The sequence below is a fragment of the Sminthopsis crassicaudata genome, chromosome 5 (assembly GCF_048593235.1).
Source record: "Sminthopsis crassicaudata isolate SCR6 chromosome 5, ASM4859323v1, whole genome shotgun sequence".
Taxonomy (NCBI): domain Eukaryota; kingdom Metazoa; phylum Chordata; class Mammalia; order Dasyuromorphia; family Dasyuridae; genus Sminthopsis; species Sminthopsis crassicaudata.
Window position 1 is genome coordinate 231,386,936 of NC_133621.1, and position 22,827 is coordinate 231,409,762.

At 34.0% G+C, this 22,827-nt stretch overlaps 2 protein-coding genes across 4 annotated transcripts in view; both read left to right on the forward strand.

The window, feature by feature from the left end:
* The window catches only part of RACGAP1 (Rac GTPase activating protein 1), a 284,478-nt gene that overhangs the window by 72,155 nt on the left and 189,496 nt on the right, over positions 1–22,827 (forward strand). The gene's annotated exons all lie outside the window — the stretch shown is intronic.
* Positions 1–22,827, forward strand: part of LIMA1 (LIM domain and actin binding 1) — a 105,495-nt gene that overhangs the window by 64,758 nt on the left and 17,910 nt on the right. For 2 of the 3 annotated variants that reach the window (XM_074270407.1, XM_074270409.1), the window contains exons 5-7: positions 12,138–12,222; positions 13,238–13,389; positions 20,452–20,559. In XM_074270407.1, the coding sequence (XP_074126508.1) occupies positions 12,138–12,222; positions 13,238–13,389; positions 20,452–20,559 (345 nt within the window). The remainder of the gene's footprint in view (positions 1–12,137; positions 12,223–13,237; positions 13,390–20,451; positions 20,560–22,827) is intronic. The other variant, XM_074270408.1, reaches the window with a different exon arrangement.

Below are 22,827 nucleotides of genomic sequence, written 5' to 3' on the forward strand. Positions count from 1 at the left end.
ATCCAGCAGTGTTTCTACTGGGCTTATATCCCAAAGAGATCTTATAAGAGGGAAAGGGACCCATATGTTCAAAAATGTTTGTGGTAGCCCTTTTTGTAGGGGCTAGAAACTGGAAACTGAACAGATGCCCATCAATTGGAGAATGGCTGAATAAATTATGGTATATGAATGTTATGGAATATTATTATTCTGTAAAAAATGACCAACAGGATGATTTCAGAGTCCTGTGGAGACCTACATGAACTGATGCTAAGTGAAATGAGCAGAACCAGGAGATCATTATACACAGAAATAACAAGATTATACAATGATCAATTCTGATGGACATGGCTCTCTTCAACAATGAGATGATTCAAACCAGTTCTAATTGTTCAGTGAAGAAAACCATATACACCCAGAGAGAGGCCTGTGGGAACTGAGTGTGGACCACAACATAGCATTTTCACGCTTTCTGTTGATGTTTGCTTGCATTTTGTTTTCTTTCTCAGGTTTTTTTCTTTCTAGATACAACTTTTTCTTGTGCAACAAGATAACTGTATAAATATGTATACATATATTAGATTTAACATATTTTTTTAAAACATATTTAACATGTATTGGACTACCTGCCATCTAGGGGAGAGAGGGTGGGGGGAAGGAGGGAAAAGTTTGGAACAGAAAGTTTTACAAGAGTATATGTTGAAAAATTACCCATGCATATGTTTTGTAAATAAAAAGCTTTAATTAAAATAAAATAAAAAAATAAAAAAAAAAGAAGAGAGAGGAGAGGAAATGAACACCCATATGACTTTCTCTCACAAAAGGAAGGAGAGATATTGAAAGATAGTGGGGGGTGCAGCTAGGTGGTGCAGTGGATAGAGCATCAGCCCTGAATTCAGGAAGACCCAAGTTCAAATCTGGTCTCAGACATTTAACACTTCCTAGCTGTGTGACTGGGCAAGTCACTTAACGCCAATTGGCTTAGGGGGAAAAAAAGTGGTAGTAGGAACTAAGTAGACTCAGATTCAAGTTCTGTGTCTACTAGCAAGGTGACTGTAATGTTCTCTGGTTCAGTTTTCTTGGGATCTCTGGGAGTAGCCTTCTTTTCAGTTCAGTAACCACCACAGCCAGGTGTTAAAGTCCAAATCCTTTATTATCTCCTTCCTGGGGCTGGGCAGCTTTCTGGAGAGACTTTCAGACCGGCCTTGGTCTCATTGGGAGAAGTGCATTAAGCCAGGCCAGCCACCAGGAGCTTGACTGAAGGTGAAATGAATTTCTATCTCCTTGACTCCAAGAACTTCTCTCCTGGGGCTCTCAGTCCCTGCTTATATGCTCCACACTGAGTATAAACCAATCATTATATCACTAGGAAACCATTGTTTGTTGTAAGATTAAATCAATCCTACTGAACCATGCTAAAATAGATAACCATTGTCTCATCAATTCCACTTAGTCCTTGTAAACAAACTTGTTTCAAGTTCAGAGTTCTGGCTGGTAACAGGCGATCTTGGGGAAGTCACTTTACTCCCCTAAAATTAGAAATAATAATGCCTAGAACATACCTTACAGAATGATTGTAAGGATTTAAAAAAAAAAATCAATTGGGGGCAGGTAAGTGGTGCAGTGGATAGAGCACCAGCCCTGAAGCCAGGAGGACCTGAGTTCAAATATGGCCTCAGACATTTAATATTTCCTGGCTGTATGACCTTGAGCAAGTCACTTAACCTCAATTGCCTCAGCCAAAAAAAAAAAGAATCAATAAATGATTTTTTTAAAATCCAAAAAAACTCAGTATTTTGGCTAGTTTTGTCAGTAAATCAAAAAGCATTTAAGCACTTACTATGTGTCATGCACTGATAAGGATACAAGAAAAGCAAAAATTGCTTTTGTATTATTGAATTTTTTTCTCTTTTAAAATTTGTTACACTCTTGTATATTTAGAAATGGATGTGATATTAAAAACAAGAAAATGTTGTTAAGATTATATAGTAAGGACAAAAAAATAGTGAATATTTTAATTTACATTGTTCTTTTCTTGTCGGTAGTAACCACTTAAGGGGTATAAACCCAGTTGTTGAATTGCTGAGTCAAAAGGTGTAAGTAATTGAGTGAGTTATATATACACCATTTTCGGTTTGGTTCACTTCATACAAAGTGATATTCTATATTCTCTTATTTTTATTATCCTTTATATTCATAACATTGCTTTTTTTTTTTTTTAAAGCTCAAGTAATAAGAAATTTTATTGGAATCAGAAAGTAGGGGGAACAACTTTTGAAGTAGGACAACACTGAGCACCAAATGAGAGGTTAGGTTGTATTTCAGTCCTGTAAAGGGTCCCAATAATATTGAAATCATCATTGAATATCATGGCAATAGATTGGTAAAATTTGAATTATAATGAAAGGTCTAGTAAGTGACTTTTAGTTAAAATGGAGAAGACCTTAAAAGGTCACTGAGAAGCCCAGCTCTTTCATATGTTCCAAAAATATTCTAAAAAGGACATCAGATATAGGAACAATCAAGAAATTATAGCAAAGTGATTATAATATATTTAACTATAACATGACCATTATGGATTATATAGACAATGAAGTATTGGTTCAATTAAAAAAAAAACTATTTTAAAAAAAGCTCTATTAAACTGACCAGATCACATGACTAGATAAAAATAGCAAAAAAAAATCTTCTGAAAAATATATATGTTTCTGTTGAAAAGTCTCAGGTTTATTTTCAGATCTAAATTTATAATTCTAAATGGATTTTCCTTAATATCATAAATAGTATCTTTATAAAACAAAATACCACCATTATAGCTGATGGAAAAATATCATGAGACTTTTTTATATCAGAGGTAAAATATGATGTCAGTTATTACTGTGGGGACTGCGTTAGTCACCTGGATATCTTAGAATCAGAGAGAGTCAGGATAACCAAAAGTCTTTATTCTTGGACTTTTGAGGTCACCATCAGGGGATTAGATATAGGAATCTCCACACCTCTTTTCTCTCTCTCCACCACCAAAGAAATATCTTGCTTGTCCTACTTCACCCTCTCATCTCTCTTCCCCTTCTTTGCCTACACCCACAGAGTTGAGTAGGGTAATCCTCTAAGCCTCTGTTAATAAAGAATTGTCCAATTGGTATTAGCCTTAAGTGCCACGTTATCTTATTTTAAGTGCATCTGCTCAATTCTAGCCTATTATATCTCCTGCTTTCTTTTGTTTTAGAACACAGGTGGTCACACCATCCCTGACTTCTCAGGGAGGTGAGAACCCAAAAAGGAGGTGATCACATCCTCCCTGACTTTCTCAGGAATGGAGGTAAAAACTCTGAAAAGGAGGTGATCACGGCCCCCTGATTTCTCAGGAAGGGAGATGAAAGCACTAAAAAGGAGATAATCACACCCTCTCTAACATCTCTGGAAGGGAGATAAAAAGCACCTAAGGGAAGTGGGGATTTCGAGCGGGTTTCTGGGCTGAAAGGTCTTATTAGAGACAAGTATGCACAAACCCATCAGCATGGGGCATTTTGTTAATATACTATGATTGGTTCAGCCATCCAGCTAGCATTGAACAGACTGATTGTTTGGTACTTGAGACAGGAAAAAAAAAAGGTCCTTGCCACTTAAAGAACTTTTATTCTACTTTCCTTTTTAGTTCAGTTAAATGCATATTTTTATTAAGCAGCTTTAATGTGTAAGGCATTGTATAATGTGCTGAGGATTCTAATATAAAACTATCACTACCTTCCAGGAACTTACTTTATCCTGGGGCAGTGTGAGTTAACAGCTCCACATGTACACAGATAAGAATTATAGGAAAACTAAGGTAGAAGTCACTAACACCTGGAAAGATCCCATCTTTGCCTAGGCATCACCTGATTGGAGCTAAGATGAGGATTCTTAAGAGGCTGAAATAAGGGGGGAAGGGAGGAGTGAATAGAGGCTAGAGATAGGGAATTAAGTTCAGGAAATAGCTATTAATCCAGTGTGGCTAGAATGTAAAGTTCAAGAGTGAATTTTATAATGATAGATCTATTTTTTAATCTTCATTTAGCATAAAGTCCTAGAAGTAGAAATACTTAAAGATAATGATTAATTTTATGACTAAGTATATTGCTTTCCGAAAATTTGCACTAGTAAATATTGTTGAGTTTCCTTTGTGTTCTTATTTTTCCTTTTTTCTTTTTTTTAAATTTTTTAAAATTAATTTTATAATTATAACATTTTTTGACAGTACCTATGCATGGGTAATTTTTTACAACATTATCCCTTGTACTCCCTTCTGTTCCGAATTTTTCCCCTCCTTCCCTCCACCCCCTCCCCTAGATGGCAGGCATTCCCATACATATTAAATATGTTATAGTATATCCTAGGTACAATATATATGTGCAGAACCGAATTTTGTTGTTGTTGTTGCAAAGGAAGAATTGGATTCAGAAGGTAAAAATAACCTGGGAAGAAAAACAAAAAATGCTAACAGTTTACCCTCATTTCCCAGTGTTCCTTTACTGGACAGCTGATTCTGTCCATCATTGATCAATTGGAATTGGATTAGCTCTTCTCTATGTTGAAAATATCCACTTCCATCAGAATACATCCTCATACAGTATCATTGTTGACGTGTATAATGATCTCTAGTTCTTCTCATTTCACTCAGCATCAGTTGATGTAAGTCTCTCCAAGCTTCTCTGTATTCATCCTGTTGGTCATTTCTTACAGAACAATAATATTCTATAACATTCATATACCATAATTTTCCTTTTTTTTAATGTATTGAAGATCAATCTTTCTAATTGGGAACTATGCCCAACAAACTATTAAACTGTATATAACTTTTTACCCTGTGCTACCATTCGTAGTCCTATCTCCCAAAGAGGAGAAGGATCTATATGTACAAAATATTTAAAAGTTTTTTGGGTGTTTTTTTTTAAATGGCATCAAAGAATTGGAAATAGGGAGTGCCTTTAAATTGAGGAATGGCTCAACAAGCTATGGTACTTGAATATGATGGATTACTATTGTAATGGAGAAAATGGAGAAAATTTATATGCTAACAATATTATAAAGATCAACAATTTTGAAAGACTTAAAGAACTCTGATCAATACAATGACCAATCACAAATCCAAAAGATTCATGATGAAACAAGCTATGTACCTTCACAGAGAAAGAGCTGATAGACTGAGAGGAACTTGTTTGTGTGATATTTGTTTTTCTCGTCTTTTCATTTGGTGGGGAGAGAATTCAGAACTGAAAATAAAATTAAATGAAATTTTAAAAATCTAATAACATTTTATCTTTCCAATTACCTGCACAGGTAGTTTCCAACATTCCTTTTTATAAAATTTTGAGTTCCAAATTTTTACTCCCTCTTTCCCTTAGATCCCTCTTCCAAAGACGGCAAGCAACTCATATAAGTTATACATATATAGTCATTTTAAGTATATTTCCATATTTGTCTTGCAAAAAAGAAAGAAAAATCAAAATGAAAGGGGAAAAACCACGAGAAAGAAAGGGCAATTAAACACATGAAAAAGGTGAAACTGGTATGCTTCAATCTGCATTTAAGTCTCCATAGTTCTCTCTCTGGATGTGGATAGCATTTCCCATCCCAAGTCTTAGAATTGTCTTGAATTACCATATTACTGAGAATAGATAAGTCACAGTTGATCATCACACAATCTTGCTATTATCATGTATAATGCTCTTCTGGTTCTGCTCATTTCACTCAGCAAAATGAAATGAGTATTTAAAAAAAACCTTTTCATTGTATTAATTTACTTATGGGTTAATTTCTCTACCTTTACTATCATCATTTCAAATATGAGGAGGAATTTTGCATCCTAGAATTGTTTGAAGTGACTTTGTCTTACAGCAGTAAATTTTCCATAATAATATATACACTTTTTTTACATGTTTATAAACTACCCTCAATGATTTTATGGTTTTATAAAGTGACAAGATAAAGATAAGATGAATCAAATATATGTCATCTACACATTTCACAAGCATTTCATTTAGGTTAAAATACTAAGAGGAACAAAGCTTATGGAATATACAATTCTGTAGGACTTCAGTTCTTTCTCCAAGTTTACTTACAACATTGTCAAACATTTTTTTGAATTTGAGCTAGATCAGGGAAGAATGGCAGTCTTAAGTACAGCTAGTGAGTAGTGTGAAAGCTGATGGTCTAGACAAGGGAATATAGCTAAAAGTTATCCTAAGGATAGGTATGCAAGGACATTTGTTTGAAAGCAGGCACTAAATTTTGAAGATCAATGCAAAGTGAGACAGGGAGAGTTCAAGTATCATTTTAAAAGGTCAAAACCAAGTCTATGATCCACAGTGGTAATGGTTTTGCAATTTATTGGAGGTATAAGAAAGTTTTAGAAAGATTTAGAATTAGAATTTAGATTTATGAGGAATTTATGAAGAAATTGATGTTCAAAGGTAGGAAATTCAGTTGTTAAATATTTAGGAAATGAAGCAGGGATCCATTTATTAAAGAACTTGTGGACAAAGAAGAAGAAGGAGTTTTATTACAAAAGACTGAAAAGAATAACTTAAAAGTTGAAGAGACCTTAGGAACCATCTCATTTTGACAGTGGTGAAAATGAGAGCCAGAGAATTGAAGTGATTAATATATAATTAGAAAGGAGTAGAGATGTGACTCAGGACTTCTGAATCCATACCCATAATAGATGATTGCTAGAGAACAAGAAAGTTAGTTGTTGGGAAAATAAGATATCAGGATCAAAATAAGATTAATAACAAGTATGATGAAATTAAACTGCTGAACCATGCACAGTTCCTTCTCTTTCATAGAATGTGAATGGGGTTGATCTCCAATTGGGACATGTTGTGGGAGTGAAGAGGGGATGATGCAAGTGGCTTCAATTGTGAAGGTTAAAGATACACAGAGGGAAAGAGGCAATCAAAGCATTAGGACATTATTCAATTAACTGTGGATTTACATAATAACCTATATTTTATCACATTATCCATAAGCATGTAATGAGAGACTTGATCAACTGTTTTGCTGAAATTAAGATAATAATTATAATAGTAAAAATAATAACTACTAGCTTTTAAGGTTTGCAAAGTGTTATATATGTTTCCTCATTTGATACACTAACCCTGTGAGGTATTGTCTTTTTATGGAAGAGAAAATTGAGGCTGAAAGAGGTTAAGTGACTTTCCTAGGGTTACATGCTAATAAGCACCTGATCCAGAACTGTGTATGGTATTGATCTAATTTATCTAATTATCATCTTCTTTGAAAAAGGATTAAATTAGATAATATTTGTTCTTGCTAAGTGTCTTTAAGTCCTCTCATTTCGCCTCCTCTGTTCTATTAATGGTTATAATACTTTAGCCTCTCTCAAGTACTGAAGGAATAAATTGTGGTGGCAAAGAAGATATGAGATATGGGTATAAAAACAGGTATGTGTTCTTTAGTTTTATGCTACTGATTTAAATAATAATATTGAGGTGTGGTTATCATTGACATCTACTATGAACAATCTACAAAACTATTCCTGATTGAACTCCTTAAGACCTGAGCAGTAAACTGTATGCAGAAAGGCATAAGCTTCCCTTGCTAGAACTAGAATTTAAGTCCTAGAAGCTGTGGGCTGTGGTTTGGAAGGATTGTTAGGGAATATACAAGGAAGTTTTTTTGTTTGTTTGTTTTGTTTTTTTTTGCTGAGGCAATTGGGATTAAGTAACTTCTCCAGGGTCATGTAGTTAGGAAGTCTTTAGTGGCTGAAGCCAGATTTGAACTCAGGTTCTCCTGATTTCAGAGGTGGTGCTCTATCTACTCCACCAACTAGTTGCCCCAAGAGTTTTATATTTGTAAAGGGGAAAAAAAAAAGACAGTATAGAAAGGAAAGTCTCTCTTTCCCTGTAACTTATAGTGCCAGGCATAAAAAGAACAGTTAAAATTGACCTCTTATTCAAGTTGAAATAGTAGCTGAATGCTTTAGAAGAGGAAAGTCAATAACACTGAAATAGAGACATAATACTGAAAGCTCCACAAGTAGCACATTCTTTCAGCACTGTATGCATGCTTACCTTCCACAAAAGGTGAACATTTGAAATTTTGTCTCCCATATGAAAGTCAAGGGTTTTGGTGTTGTTTTTTTTTCTGTTAGGAGAAGCAAATGGAATAACTCTTCACATACTGAAACATTCTGATTTTTCACAGTGATCATTTTTCGGTACAGCTCCTGGATTAAACCTTTGGAATTTCCTTCATTTTGGTGACCAGTAAATCAGAAATGTATTTGGAAGAAAGGAAAATGTTTGTGGTTATGCAGTATGCTGCCAAACTTAGCCTCTTCCTTCTGCCTGTGATTGCCATTCCCAAGAAGACACAAGGTTTAATTTCCAAAGAAGAGTTCTGACTTCGAATCCAATTCCAGGTTCATCTGTAAACATAGCTGCTGTTTGTACAATTGAGCTGAATGTGATATGGTAGAATTAGAATTACTGCAAGTGATTTTGAGTTTTGAATCATTTGGTTAACAACATGGTTAGGAAAATTGAGTGAAATGTGCATACAAAAGGCTACAATTTTTACTATTGAAGAAACTGTTTGGTCTCTTCTCACTGGAAGATTTATTTCTAAGATTTTTCTCTAAGATTTCTGAAATAGTGTTTCTGCTCTTGATAGCCAAGGCACACTTCAGTGCAAAAAATAAACTAGTTTGCAAAAAAATATTGTTTTACCATTTCTTAGAGAAGTTTAAAAACAAATGCAATGTAATTGCCACCATGAAGAAGCTAAAAGAGTCCAGAAACTTCTGTTCAGAACACACTTAAAACTTTTTGGTGAGCAAAAAAGACATAACAGCCAAAAGTACAAATTTAGAACAAAAATTCATTCACAAAATATTAGGTAGAAGGAAGACTGAAAAAGCTGTATTACCTCCCAAAACATCACAAAAACTTCTGGAAAAAAATGAACCTATAGAAACTTGATCTAAGTAAGCAAGGTCATCTTAAAGTACATTTCTAGACATAACTGGAAGGAAATATTGAATCACTTGAATTGAGAAAACTCTGCTGACATTATTTTAGTGAACTTTTCTCATAGGATCATAAAGATCTAAAGCTGGAATATGAAAATATGTTTTATGACTTCATTTGTATAATCTATAAAATTACTGTTTTTTCTCAAGAAAGGAAAGGGATAGGAAAGAGAATTTGGAACTCAAGTTTTTTTTTAAATGTTATTTAATGTTTTAATGTTAAATTTTTTTACATGTAATTGGAAAGATTTAGTGAAACAAAAAAGTTTTTTTTTTAAAGATCTAAAGCTAAGGAGAACTTCAGACCATCTAATCCAATTGCTTCATTTTATAGTTTAAGAAATTGGAATTGAAATAAAGGGAAAAAAAATTATGCTTCAATCTGGATGGGTCCATCCATTTTCCACCTGGAGGCAGATAGTGTTTTTTCATTGTGAGATTTTTTTGGAGATGTAATTGATTAATCTGAATTACTAACTCCTTCATAATTGATTATCTTGATTGCTGTTATGATTTGTATTGTTCTCCTGGTTCTGTTCACTTCACTTTGCAACAATTTATATAAGTCAATCCAAGTTTTTTCTGAAAATCATCTCCTTTATAATTCCTTATAGCCCATTAGTGCATATTCCATCACATTCATATACCATAACTTGTTCACTTTACCTTCTGTGATTCCCCCATCTCATGTTTTGTTACAAACTTCCCCATCTGTAGATTTGAGAAACAATTCTTCCACTAATTTGTTTATGATGTTATTCTGTTTATATCATGGACTTATTTGGACAATATTTTAATATATGATATGAGATGATGATCTATATGTAGTTTCTATTAGACTGCCTTCCAGTTTTCTTGGTAATTTTTGTTGAAAAGTGATTTCTTGGGGTTGGGAGGGTAGAACCAAGATGATGGAATAAAGGCAGAGACTTGCCTGAGCTCTCAAAAATTCCTCTCTTAGCAAGTTAAAAATAATGCTTGAGTGGCAGAACAAATAAAAGGATGGGGTAAAACAATTTTGCAACCCAACACATCCTAGAAGATCTTTCACATCTGGATGAGAATGGAGCATAGTCTAGTACAGGCAATGCCTGAGCAAGCCAACAACAGGCCTTGGTGACAACTAAACTGGCATCAGCATAGAGAAACATCAAGAGAGACACAAGAATCATAGAGTATGTGGAAGGTAGTAAAGTATAAATAGACTGAGAAGAGAAGAGCCCAGGTTATGGAGTTTTAAAAGCCAAATCAAGATTTGCTATTTGGCTGTGTGACTCTGGGCAAGTCACTTAACCCCAAGTTTTGCCTTAGGGGGAAAAAAAGATTTGCTATTTAACCTGGGAAGATTTACATGAACTGATGCTAAGTGAAGTGAGCAGCACCAAGAGAACAGAAACAACAAGATTATGTGATAATCAACTGTGATAAACTTGACTCTTTTCAACCGTGAGGTGATTCAAGGCAACTTGTGATGGAAAATGCCATCCACATTTACAGAGAGAACTATGAAGATGGAATATGGCTCAAACATAATATTTTCACCTTTTTTTGGTTATTGTTTGCTTGATTTTTTTCCTTTTTGTGGTTTTTCCCATTTTGATATGATTTATTTTTTGCACAGCATGTAAATATGGAAATATGTTTAGAAGAATTGCATATGTTTAAAACCTATATCAGATTGCTTAATGTCTTGGGGAGGAGAAGGGAAAGAGAGGGAGAAAAATTTGAAACACACAGTTTTGCAAAGGTGAATATTAAAAATTATCTTTGCATTTATGTGGAAAAATAAAATACTATTAAAATGAAAAAAGATTTTCTATTTGATCCTGGAAGTAAAAGGATGCCACTGGGATTTTGAATAGGGGGATGATATGGTCAGACCTGCATTTTAGGGAAAATCACTTTAGGGAGCTGTGTGAACGATAGATTGGTGTGGGAAAAGACTTGAGGCAAGAAAATTAATTAGTACACTTGTAGAAGTCCAGACAAAAAATGGAGGCTGTAACATGTGTGATCATTATGAAAGTAAAGAAAAGAAGATATATACAAGGGATGTGATGGAAAAAGAAACGACAAGGATTTGGCATCTGTTTGGATGTGTGGGGTGAGAGAGAGTCAGAAATTGAAGGTAACACTTAGGTGATGATGTCTTTAATAGTAATAGAAAAGTATAGAAGAAGTGAGAATTTTTGGAAAAAGATAATGAGATGCTTTTGACTGAGCTTGAGATTTTGAAGTTGAGATGCCTTGGGGAAAACTAATTAGTTGTTCCAATGAGGTTGGTGATGTGGGACAGAAGAAAAAATAGAACAGGCTATTTAAATCTGGAAGTTATCTCCATTACTAGTAATGAAATGAAATAGTGTTTTTTCTCATTATCTCGGGAGAAAAAAAAATTCCTCTAAAACTAATGGTTTCACCTTCTTTAATATTGCTTGAGTTATTTGAGACCAATTTTGTAAATTTTTATTAACATCTAGTGACAAGTTGTTTTATTTTATTTAGAGAGATGGGGTTGGATGGATGTAAAGGGAAACAATTATGATGGGATGATCTACATAGTACAAAATGTAATTGTACATTGATTTTCCCTTTCTTTTACAGAGAAAAGGTAGAGGTCAGGAGGTTCCCAAAAGTAAATTTTAAAATAAAAAGTAACAATAAGAAATCGCCTCCCCTTTTATTTGTAAAAATGAAAGAAATGTAACTTCCAGGGATTCTTAAGGACTTGCTAATTAATTTTGAAGCTGTATGTCGAGGGTATCTGGGTCTTGAAACCTCTCTGAATGCTTGTTAGTTTTTATTAGTGGCAATTGATTAAGCAGGGCAGTGACTGACATTTTAGGGAACTGAAGATTATTTTATACAGTTTTCTTCTACTGCTGGATATCATTTTCAGGGAGCAAAGAGACTCAAATTAACTTAAGAGTCCTAAATATATTCTGATTTACTTGACATCCATGATGATAATTGTTTATTTTTTTGGTCAAAGTCTCTCCCACATTTAACTCTTATTAGGTTTTTAGAACAATGAACTTGACAAGCAGCACCTGTATCTTTCTGAATATTACATCAACAGGTTCCTCATTGTTAAACTAATTGATACATTGTATTTTCTAAACAGATTCTTTGGGACCAAAGCAGAAGTGCAGGTGGAAGAAGGATCTCGGAAAACTGCCTTTCTCTGGAAGACTTGGAAATTGGTCCTGGTAAGACAATATCATATGTATAGGAATTATTCTGGAAATTTTTTTAAAGTAGTAAGACAAAATGGTAAGGGAAAAAAGTTGTCTTTATATATAGGTTTCTTTGGTTTGCAGAGTACTTTATATACATGATCTCAGTTGGAAAGTCTGACTTGAAGGTTTGGGATGACAGGGACATAAACCATCATTTGACAGTGCTGCCTTTGTTTACATTTAATTCCACAGATTTCTTTATGTTTTCAGACTTTTCATTTTTAGCTTTTCTCCCTTAATTGCCTTGCCCTTTATTACAATATATGCCTAAAGTCTGGACCATGAATGCTACATATCAATTTTGGGCTAGCCTCAAAGGACTTTATCATCAAAAGATTAACCAGTTTTCAGTCTTTAATGTACTGTGCCTTTCAGAGTCCCAAAAGTAAGCATTATCAAAGCATATGTTAAAAAAAAACAAAACTTGCTGAAACTTAGTGCAATATTTGAAATACAATGTACTTATATTGTATCTAGGATATACTATAACATATTTAATATGTATAAGACTGCCTGCTATCTAGGGGAAGGGGTGGAGGGAGGAAAGGGAAAAGTTGGAACAGAAGTGAGTGCAAGGGACCATGTTGTAAAAAATTACCCATGCATATGGACTGTCAATAAAAAGTTATTAAAAAAAAGAAGAAGAAATACAATGTACTTAGTATAATTTAATCCTTTGCAGGTTAAGGAATCTTCAAAGAAATGATTATTAAATGTTTATTAATTATTGATCAGTGTAAGATAGAATTGGGGAAGAGTGAAGTTTATATTAGAAGCTTGATTTTTAAGAATGTGGGTGAATGGGATATTTTGTGGATCACAAGTATTTTCCTGGTTCTCTTTTTTTTTTTTCTTTTAAACCTATGATAGAGAAAATTGACTATTATTTTAAAATATCGAAGAACTTTAGACCCTTGAATTTACCACTGAAATGTACATTATCTTTTTCTTGTTAAAAAGGATGCTATTTATTTGCCATTTCCAGGCCAGTTGTCATCTTCTACATTTGGTTCAGAGAAAAGTGAAAGTAAAAAAAGTCTAGAGATTCCTCGACTTTCTGAAACATCAGTAAAAGACAGGATGGCCAAATATCAGGCAGCTGTGTCCAAGCAAGGCAATTCCACAATAAACAATATGGTATGTATCTTACATTATTTATCTTTTCAACCACTTAACATATGACAAATATTTATTGAGATCTGGAGGTAGGAACCTCCTTAAACAAACAAAAAATGTTCATTGTGCTTTTTAAACCAATTTGAAAGACTTCACCTCAGAAAAATAAGTATTTTATTTTTACTTCACCACTGAAAAGTTGTATATTTTATTAATTGTATCCCTTTTACTGTAGGCATTTAAAACACCCTTTTTTGCTTCAAGCCCTGATTTCCTTTTTTGTGTCTATAAGCTCCTTCTTGAAATTATACTTAATCTATAATTATTTATTGTAACCCTAACTCAGAATTTTCCTAGATTCTGCATTTAATATCTTTTTTGAATGTTATTCTGGATATTGTGATGAGTAATCTCTTTTGATATTTTCTTATGTTCCTTGTGACTCATGGCAAGGGATGGGAAAAGATGAATGATAAAGAAAAGGTAGAGTACATGTTTCATAAAATAACATTTTATAAACACAGCAACATATTTTGTTTTAAAATACTTGATTGATATAGTTTGTCTTTACCTACATTTTCAACTCTGTTCTTCCCTTTATCTCTTCTAGAGAATCAATCCTTATAACTAAGGGAATTGTGAGAATTGTGTGGGCCAGACTGACTCTATCATCTGACTCTGGATGTAACTTAGTTTTCTTTCTATTCCACTGTGGGTCTAGTTCAGTTTCTGTCTTGTCAGAAAACGTAAATCAGTTATGGGAATCATGAAAAAAAACTTTATTGCCTTGTTTGAACCTAGTCCTGCATGGCTGGGAAGCTGGACCACCCTTACTTTTGCTTAGAGACTTTTAACTAAGGACCTGCTGACTAGAAACCCAATCAATCAGATCTGAAGATTGATACAGGAAGTTTACTAACAATTACAGAATGTCAAACAATTGGTAATATTTATCTAAAAACCGGCCTGTACTAGTTAATCAGTTATTGTATCCTTGTTCATTTTATTGAATGCAGATACTTGGTGTTGGGGGCTTGGAGAACCTCTTTTTTCTGATTTCAGGGGATTAGAGCTCCCAATACTTCTCCTCCCAACTAAGAAAGCCTTTAAACTTTCCTCTAATTAGAGGTCATATCATCTAATCTTGTATCTGGTTTATATCCTGTTTATTGTTTTCTTTAAATGCATAAAAATCTGTCTCCCTCTTTTATTCGTGGTCCAGGGCCAAGCTGAGGAGTCATGGTCCCAATTTGTCATACAGTTGGAATGTATTTCTTACTAAATCAATATGCCCAGAAGCTCAAATCTTTGTTTCCTCTATTATTTCATATTTTACTTAACACTTAACAAAGAAAAAAAAAAGGAGTGTGAGGAGGAGGAGGAGAATGCAATAAAATTAATTAGCATGCAAAAAAAATCTAGCATTATATGCTGTGTTTCTCACCTATGGTCTCTCACCTCTGCAAAGAAGTGAGTAATGGCCTCTCATATCTTTGGGGCATCAGATTAAATTTCCATTGTTCTGTCTTGTTTTTATTTATATTATCATAGTTATGGTGCATATTGTTTTCCTGGTTCTTCTTCATTTGACATCAGTTCATATTCTTTCCTTGCTTCTATATTTATCATATTCATAGTTTCTTCTAGTACATATACATTTCATTTCATTCATGTACCATAATTTGTTTAATCATTTCCTAATTGATGGGCATCTTGTTGGTTTACAGTTCTTTGCTACCAAATAAATATTTTTTTGGGGAAGGTGTATGTATGTGTGTCTGTGTGTGTGTTTAACATACTATTGTAGGGGCAGCTAGGTGGCACAGTGGATAGAGTACCAGCCTTGAATTAAGGAGGACCCGAGTTCAAATCTGGTCTCAGACACAACACTTCCTAGCTGTGTGACCCTGGGCAAGTCACTTAACCCCAGCCTCAGGAAAAAACAAAACAAAACAAAACCAAAAAAACCCATATTATTGTAAAAAAGATACAACAGTATATTACACACACATATACATTTTATATATGTATGTTTTTTCTTTCATGCAATAATATTATAAATAGAAGTGAGTGTATTTACTGCATTTCATGAACTTTGTAAACCAAATTCCATTCCTTAATAATTGGTCAAAGGATATGAATAGATAATACTCAAAAGAAAAATTGGAAATTTTAATGACCATAGGAAAGACTGCTTCAAATCACTAAGAATAAGAGAAATGTTCTAAATCAAAAACCCTTATGTTTCATCTCATATTTGGCAAATTGACAAAGATGACAAATAGTGGAAATAATCCATGTTGGAGAGGTTATGGGAGGTATACATTAATACATTGATTTTGACTTGTTCAAGGCTCAGATAATGCTTGGCATTTATTTTTTAGCAATAAGGTATTTTTTAATTAAGGTTTTTTTCATACATAATATTAATTGCATCTTAATAGTCAGGATACCATAATAGAATAGTGTCAATAATATAAACTTTTATATGTACTAGGAAATCAAAAAATTCATATGACTTGCTTTATTATGATATTCATTTTATCATAGTGATCAGGTACCAAACCCACAATCTCTCAGCTATGTCTGTATATCTGTTTTGGAAAATAATTTGGAATTATGCAAATAAGGAGATTAAGATATCTATACCTTAACTCAGAGATTCTACCTCTAGGCAGATACCCTAAAGAGAAGTCATTGATAAGAAGTCCCCATAAACAGCAAAATATTCATAGCATCACTTTTTGTTAGAGAAAAGAACTGGAAGCCAAAAAGATACCCATCCCTTAGATAATGGTTAAACAAATTATGGTATATGGTATATGAATATAATGAGGTATTAGTATGATCTAAGTATGATACAGAGAAACATGGAATGACTTACATGAACTGATGAAACATGGAATGACTTACATGAGCTGATGCAAAATGAAGTAAGCATAGTCAAAATAATACATTCGGTGACTACAACAATGTAAATAAAAAGAACAACCATCACTAAAAATAAAAAATTAATGTTACATAATTAGGAGAAAGAAAAAAAAGAATGGTACCAAAGAGAGAGAAGAAAAGATAATTCCCCTCACTCCTTTGCAGAAGTGGAAGGTACATGAGGGTAAAACATTGAATATATTTTCAGATTTTTGTTAACATATATGTAATATATTGATATTATGTTGCTAATTTTTTTCTTTTTTCTTTTAAAAAATTATATGGGATGCCTCTCGTGGAAGGGAGGGACCTTGGAGGAAACCATCTATATAAAATAAATTTATTTTTAAAAAATTCTTTATTATAAGGAATTACTTTCTGGGAGGAGAGGGGGCAAGACATTTAGAAAATTTAAATAGAATTTAGGTACTAAGATATCAATAAACATATATTTAAAAAACAAAAATGAATCAGTAAACATTTATTAAGTGCTACCATGTGCCAAGTATTGTGCAAGATGCATTTACAAAAAAAAGGCTAAAAGACTCCCTTGCCCTTCAGGGAGCTCACAACCTAATGGAGGAGAGAACATGCAAACAAATGTTTACAAAACAAGCTATATATAGGATAAATGCAAAATAAATAACAAAGGGAAGGTACTGGAATTAAGAGGAGTTAGGAAAGGTCTCCTGTAGAACATGAGATTTTAGTTGGGATCTAAAAGAAGCCAAGGAGATTAACAAAAACAGAGGAGGGTGAGCATGTCAGGCACAAAGGACAGGCAGAAAATGCTGACAGACAAGAGATGCTCCTTGTTAGCAGAGCAACCAGGAGACTGATGTCACTGGATTGAAGAACATGTGTCAGGGAGTAAGGTATAAATATACTGGAAAAGTAGAAGGGGGCTAGGTTATGAAAAGGTTTGAATGCTAAACAGAGCATTTTGTATTTGATCCTGAGGGCAATAGGGAACAAATGGAGTTTATAGAAAAGTTGGGGTGACATGATTAGAACTGCAGTTTATGAAAACCACTTTGATGGCTAGATGGGGAATGAATTATAGTGGAGAGTGGGACTTGAAGCAGGCAGACCCACTAGCAGGCTATTTCAATAATGAAGGAATGAAATGATGAGGGCCTACACTAAAATGTAATGTCAGAGAAGAGGGGTATTCAAGATATGTGATAATGGTGAAATTGCTGAGCTTTATCAGCAGATTGGATACAGAGGGTGAGAGATAGGGAAAAATCTAAAATGACTTCTAGATTGTGAGCCTGAGAGCCTGGGAGGATGGTATTGCTGATGAGGAGTAAATTTGGAGGCTCTAAGCCAAGATGGATCAGCTCTTATCCTCGTGGATCTGATTTACCTTTCTTCTTCCCCAAAGTAACCCAAGGGCAGGTTCAGTAGCAAATGAATTTGCTACTCAATGCTGTATCAAAACAAAGTCTTTATTGATAATAAAAGGATAGACAGGCATTTGGCCTCCAGAAAGGCCAAACTGCCTGGCAAGGGGACACCAGTTAGCGGGCACAAGGCAGGTAGGTATAAACTGAGTGCAAGGAAAACAATTTTAGACCTTCATTTTATACATAATCAGGGTCATAAAAACAACATTTGCACAGAGATGTTATCCAAGAGGTTCCGGAGATATTTGTAAATAAGACAGGAATTTCTCTTACAAATTTGTGTCTCAAGTTATCTCCTTTTAACCCTTCCTCAGACAAAAATTTTCCTGTTAATTATTTTTATCTTGGACTATCTCTTTCTTTGACCTTATCATTGCCTTCTACTGGGGGAAGGAAGGATTTAGGGGAAAGATAATGACTTATGATTTATGACTTACTATGTGCCAGGCATTATGTTAGATGTAGGAATATAAGTACAAAGAAGGAAACAAGAAATATATATATATATTTAACTAATTTGTCTATGTTCACATTAATTTCATATTTATGCTATATATCTTATTTATATATATAAGTTCACATTAATTTTATATTTATGCTATATATCTTATTTTTATATATAAATAAGATATATAGCATAAATATAAAATTAATGTGAACATATATATAAATAAGATATATAGCATAAATATGAAATTAATGTGAACATAGACAAATTAGTTAAATATCTCTAGGTAGTTTGAGAAGAAGGGAACTAATGGTTGGAGGGATCAGAAAAGGCAGAAGATGCTAGTTGATCTGTGCCTTAAAGGAAAAAGTGTCCCAAAAATTCAGAGATGAGAGAGTATCCAGAAGGATAGGACATACGTTCAGATCTGAAAGGTAATTTTTATAACAGTTTTCTCTAAACATTTTTCATATCATATCCCATCACTAAGAAGTTCTTGATGAAGCTATTCCAAATCTATATTTGTAACTTTTATTTTTATCTATATATGTATATGTGTATATACACACATATCTATATAATACACATATCTGTAAGGATTTAATTTATATGTCATATATATAAATATAAGAAATTGAAATTAATGTAATTGCCCACACATATATAATTATGAACATTGTAAAACTTGCACCAAAAAAATAGACATTTAAAAAAGGATGAACTGGGGCACCTAGGTGGCGCCGTGGATAGAGCACCAGCCCTGAATTCAGAAGGACCCGAGTTCAAATCTGGTCTCAGACACTTAACACTCCCTAGCCGTGTGACCCTGGGCAAGTCACTTAACCCCAGCCTCAGGGGGGAAAAAAAAAGGACACACTAAAGTTGAAATAATATTTGTGCCTAGAATCAATAGGAAAACTCAGTGAAATTTATTAAGTAAAGGAGTGGCATGTCAGGCCTGTACAGACTTGAATATCACTTTGGAAGTGATGTGGAAGGTCGATTGGAATGAGGAAAAACTTAAGGCAGGGAGTCCAGGAAGGAGGCTGTTACAATAGTTCAGAGGAAAAACGATGAAAGTCTGAAGATCCTGAACAAGGGTGATGGATGTTTGAGTGCAGAAAAGGGGATGAATATGAGAAACATTGTAGAGATAGAATCAATATGATTTGGCAAATGATTGCATATGTGGGTGAAAGAACCTGGGGATACCAAAGTTTACCAGGAGAAGATATCTTTGCCAGAAGTTCAGAAGAGGGATTTTTTTTGGGGGGAGGGGGAATGACATAATGAGATTGTGATGCTAATTACAACTCATCCATACCTCTTTATCCTCTGTGATTCATTCTTTTCCATCAAAAATTAAAGGGGATAGGAATTCTTATTCATCATCCCACCACAGGCAATCTGGAGAATAACCAAATGGTATTTGGGATCACTGGGAATGAGTAGATTTATCTGATTGCACAGCAGCTGATATGGGTGGCCAAGTTAGGTTTTAATAGCCCTAACACTTAGAGCATAAAAGAGCCATGAGAGACCAGTAGGTGAGAAGGGGAGGAGTTTATTAGGTGATATTAGATGAAGAGAAGAGGGGAAAATTATTAGAGACAAAGCTCCAAGATTTAGCACTATCTTCCCATCCCCTAATGTTATCCTTTTATCAAAGCCTAATGAGCATATAGGACTCCTGCTTGGGGACCCCACTGTTTTATCAAGTTTTATTTTGTGGTATCACTAGAAAGTTACTTTGTAGGCCTGTTCAGTTTCTTGTTTAAAACATCTAGGAAAAAACATTTGTTTTATAGTATCAGTAAACATTGTCTTTGTAATTAAAATATGCACATCAATCCTGTCTCTCTTTCCAGGCAGTCATTTATGTATATGGTTAGTACATTTATTGATTGCTAGCATTTGCATCTCCCTTTTCCTTGCTCCTGAATGGTCTTTTCTGACAAAATTCACAAACTTCACATTGCCTCAAGCTCTACTGCCAAGAGTGTGAATCACAAGATCTTTGTGTGTATGTTGATGTATCTGTGTCCTAGTGAGCATCCTATTTAGATCATTTTACAAACCCTTAATTCTGAGGTAGTTCCACAAAGCTGCTTTTGTAATTTCACTAATCTTTGGCTTTTACTTGTGAGAATCAGGGGGCTGGGTGTGACTTGAAGCTGCTTGAAGGGTTTTTGCTTTTGTTTTTCAACATCACAAGTTTCTTTTAAAGAGTGTGACTTGAAGAGAAAGGAACATTAAGAATTTTTTTTAGATACTTAAGTTATTTTTCTTTTATAGAATGAGCTAAGGAATACTGGTAATGAAATAAAAACACATAAATTGGAGCAAAAAGAGAATGTTCCCCCAGGTCTTGAAGACTGTATCTCCCATCAAGAAGGAGAGAAGGTAGGTGGAATTGTCTGCTGTTCAGTTGCCAAGGAAGCATGTGTTCTAGATTAGACATTTAAAATTAGAAATAACTCAAGCACTGTTGCTGTGTATCGTCTGGGAATTTGATTGCAGCTGCCTGTGCAAATCATCATTTTTTTCAAGTTACATAACTTCAGTTGGTGATATCTGAGGTTTGGTAATAAATTATTCTCTTAGAGTTAAACAAGTAAAATGAGCATACAGTGAAAACTCTTGTTTAGTTAGCTGAAGATTCAAAAAAGTCTGCCAGTTGCTTTAAAAGATTTGGAACTTCACCAGCCCTGAAGTCAGGACCTGAGTTCAAATTTGGTCTCAGACATTTAACACTTCCTAGCTCTGTAACCCTAAGCAAGTCACTTAATCCCAATTGCCTCAGCAAAAAAAAAAAAAAAAAAAATCAAATCTTAAATCTTGAGAAGAAATTGTTAACTTCATGGGGTCTTTAAATATTTTGAGTTCCTAATGTTTCAAGGTACTTATCTCTAGATTTAATACTTTTCTAGCATTAGTTATGTTTAACTTAATATATAACTTTATTTTTTTTTCTCCAGTATCCAATACTTGTTTCTATTGTTTTGGTCTTCTGAACTCTCAGCACAAGAGATTTGAAATATGATGAGGAGAAAGAGCTTTTAAACATTACAGTAATTGGTTGGTGTTTTGAGAAAAATCATCACATAAGTTAACTCTCTTAATACTATTCTTTCCTGATGTAATATGTAGAAATTTTGAAAATTAGTCTGTTCAAATTAGTGGGAATTTTAGGGATCATATATTCTGATCTGTCCCATTTTATAAATGAAGAAACTGAAACCCAGAGACGGGGAATGTAACCAAGTACTTCAATTGACCCTGTGACCAATTTTATACTTCCATCTTGCTTTTACATTTATTAAATATTGGAATGCTGAAATGGCCTACATCATCAGAAAACTTTAACTACAATTTATTATAATGAAACATTATTATAGTTGATTCACAAAGTAAGGGAATAGATGAGGAGGTGGGGGATACAAAATTGTCCAAGCTTATGCTGCACTTCTGTAAACAATCAGCAGTTTCACAACTTCTTTCTTTCTTTCTTTCTTCTTTTGGCCATCTGCCTCAAATCCTATCTACAACCACATAAACCATATTTGAACTTTAACTTGTTGCAAAAGAATGCTAACAATGAAGTAAAGGATGAAGCAAAGCATTTCATTTCTTTCTTCTTCCTTTCCTCTTTAAGTGTATCTACATCTTGCTCTAATAAAATGTTTAATCACAATCTTCTAGATTGATATTTCCTGCCAGGAATTCCTAGATTTGGATATGTATTTTATTATTAATGATTGGTATTAAATTTTTGCTGCAGGATCAAGATCAAATTAAAGGGAAAAGAGAACATTGTAAGATGGGTATAGCTGCTGATTAGACCAAATCAATTAATTGCCTACTGTGTCTGTATTCCCTTATTGAAGATTGAACAATTATACTATGAAATCCTGCCTTAGTCAGCAAAACAATTTAATGTGTTATATACATTTATTTGTAGCACCTGATAAATGAAGAATCCACCTAAATTACACTTACAGAGCAGGCCTCCTGGAGATTGAGTCAGGTTGTTTTCTAAGAGCTAGCAGTCCTAAAAGCTAGAATTTTTGACCCCCCAGTAGTGTGTGTACCTATTGAAAGCCACATGACATAATTATTTCAGTGTAAACACATTTAATGAAATAGCGTACTAGGAAGATTTGCAACAAAAGCATTTTACCTGTGAATTTAGGAAGCATTCTCCTACAAACATCATCAGTAGAGAACATGATCAGATATAGTAATTGTCACTGTTTCTCGATGAGACATGGGGAACATATATGGAAGAGCAACTGAACACCTGTTCCATTTATTACAGAGGTACTTAAGTCTTCTAATGATTTCTCTGCACTGCTCGTTGCTGAGTGAGACATCTTTGCTGAGCAAATTTTTTGACAAGGCTGACTGGGCCTACTCTCTTGCTGTCAGTTGGCCTATGGCTTCCATCATCTCCATTTTCTTAACTAGGACACTGCTGTGTTATTTCAGAAAAAAAAATAAAACCTCTAGGACCAATAGGGATTTTTCCCAGTTCAGCTCTCTCAGAGCTTTGGTTCTGAAGATTATCCCAAGCAACAGGGATCTTGATACCAGGCACTAAGCTTTTCCCTTCCCCTCTTCTCCCTTACTCATATCCTTTGACAGTTATTTATCAAGAGAGATCAGCTCTCA